This window comes from Geospiza fortis, unplaced genomic scaffold, assembly GCF_000277835.1.
Source record: "Geospiza fortis unplaced genomic scaffold, GeoFor_1.0 scaffold62, whole genome shotgun sequence".
NCBI classification, from domain to species: domain Eukaryota; kingdom Metazoa; phylum Chordata; class Aves; order Passeriformes; family Thraupidae; genus Geospiza; species Geospiza fortis.
In genome coordinates this window covers 663,365-665,310 of record NW_005054548.1, presented here as the reverse complement: position 1 = coordinate 665,310, position 1,946 = coordinate 663,365, and the positions used below count along the sequence as shown (strand labels likewise).

The 1,946-nt window shown below is 59.6% G+C and overlaps 1 protein-coding gene across 1 annotated transcript in view; it reads right to left on the bottom strand.

Moving 5' to 3' along the window:
* LOC102041996 (protein O-GlcNAcase-like) overlaps positions 1-1,946 on the bottom strand; it is a 21,550-nt gene that overhangs the window by 4,286 nt on the left and 15,318 nt on the right. The window contains 2 exon segments of the mRNA XM_031064004.1: positions 654-745; positions 1,905-1,946. The exon segment at positions 1,905-1,946 is cut by the window's right edge and continues 10 nt beyond it. Coding sequence (XP_030919864.1) covers positions 654-745; positions 1,905-1,946 — 134 coding nt within the window.

Genomic DNA, 1,946 nt, shown 5'->3' with positions numbered 1-1,946 from the left:
GGCCCTCCCCCGCCTGTGCCCAGCTCTGGGGGGTACTTGTGCCTTATGGCTGGCAGCCAGCTGCTGTCTCGCTGCTGCAGGAAGCCTTCGGCGTGGAGTGCTCCGGCTGCGTAGCCACAGGGGCCATCCTCATCCTCCAGCACAAAGGTGTACTCAGGGCTCAGGCTGAGGAAGCTGCCCAGGAGCCTGCCAGGGAGAGGGGAAGCATGGCTGAGCTGAGCCTGGAGCACCTGGGAAGCTTCAGAGCAGCCTCTCTGTTCATTCCCCAGCTGGACAGCACACCCAGCACCCAGTGACAACGCCTCTGAGACCCCTCACCAAGGGGAGCCATTGCAGCCTCCAACACCTCAGAGCAGCCTCCCTCTTCATTCCCCAGCTGGACAGCACACCCAGCACCCACTGACAACGCCTCTGAGACCCCTCACCAAGGGGAGCCATTGCAGCCTCCAGCATCCAGGCTGGACATCCACAGTGGTGGCTGCCATGACCCTGGTGGCCATCAGCATGGGGATGTCCCTCCCTGTCCCTCCCAGTGAGGCCACTGCCAGCCATGGGGCAGCGCTGGTCCCCACAGGGACGCCAAGAGAGGCCATTCCTCACTCCCCAGCCCTGCAGCATGCCCAGGAGGGAGCCTCAGAGGGGCCACATCTCACCTGTCACCGAGGAGATCCGGGTGGGCCACGAGGATCTCTGCCACTTTGGGATCACAGTCCAGACTCTCCCGGCACATGCGGTAAAGCTCTCCCTGGAAGAGCCAGATCCATGTCAGCCCTGGCTGTACCTGCCATGCCACAGTGCCACCACCTTCTGCTGGCCTTGGGCTCGTGGCCACAGCACAGGCAGCCTTCAATCCAGAAATTGCCATTCCAGTCGGGCATCCCAAGAGCAGCTGCTGGAGCACCAAAAACAACCCTGAAACTCAGGTCTCCAGAGAGCCTGAGCACAGCAGGACATCCCCAAATGTCCTGTCCTGGTCACAGTTGAGTTTGCTGCTGCAAACATTCTGATAAAAGCCTTGCTCCTGAAAGGGGAGGCTGTCCTGATCACCCAAAAACAGAGGCAGGACCATGTCCTGCTGTGCCTGTTCCTGCCACGGGCTGATGGGCTCAGCTGGCTCTTCCTCTCAACAATGTTGTTGTCAAGGTTCAGCCTGAGCAGGCGAGCTGCACTCGTGTCTGTGCTGGCTGCATTTGTGGTGTTAGCCTTTCCTTGAGCTGGACAGGAGCAGGGTGAGGGACAGGGGTGCTCACTACAGGGAAACCTTGAACATTTTGTCCCTCCATATCCAGATTCTCCCTTTCCCTCCCCTTCCCATCAAGGGATGTCAGAGCAGAGCTGGCACCAAGCAGGTCACAGCTGACAGAAACTGCTGCTCTCCACCAGAGAATCACCCCATAAACTGGATGAGCGTTTGAAGAAGGGATTTGGAGATGGATCCCCACAGGCTCTGGCAGTGCCCAGAGCTGCAGACTGGTGAAGGCTGCAGAAGTTGCCATCCAGACTTGTCCTGTTCTGGATTTTTCCTGACATCTGCTCACAGCCAGTGTTGGAGATCAGCACTGGGGCTGCTCTGGAGATCACCCACAACCTGGCAACCCTGCCCTGTGCTGGTTTATCCATGGCTGAGGGGGTTCCCTCTCCTGCTCTGCCCAGGCCCCTGTCACAGAGAGGTGGGTTTGCTGAGGCCACATTCTCCAAGCCAGGGTCTGACACGCTGCTGACCACAGCCCCAGAATTTGCCCTGGACCAGCTGACTGAGCAGAGCTGGACAGAGGGACTCTGCCCCACACTGGGAGCTCAGCCTGGGAGTTCAGCAGCGGATGAACCTGTAATTCATCATTTTATGGGCAGAACAAACCACACAAAGGCTCTGGCAGGACCCCCTTCCATGCCACAGCTCCCACCTTGTCCAGGGGCAGCAGCGGGCGCAGCAGGGGCAGCTCGCG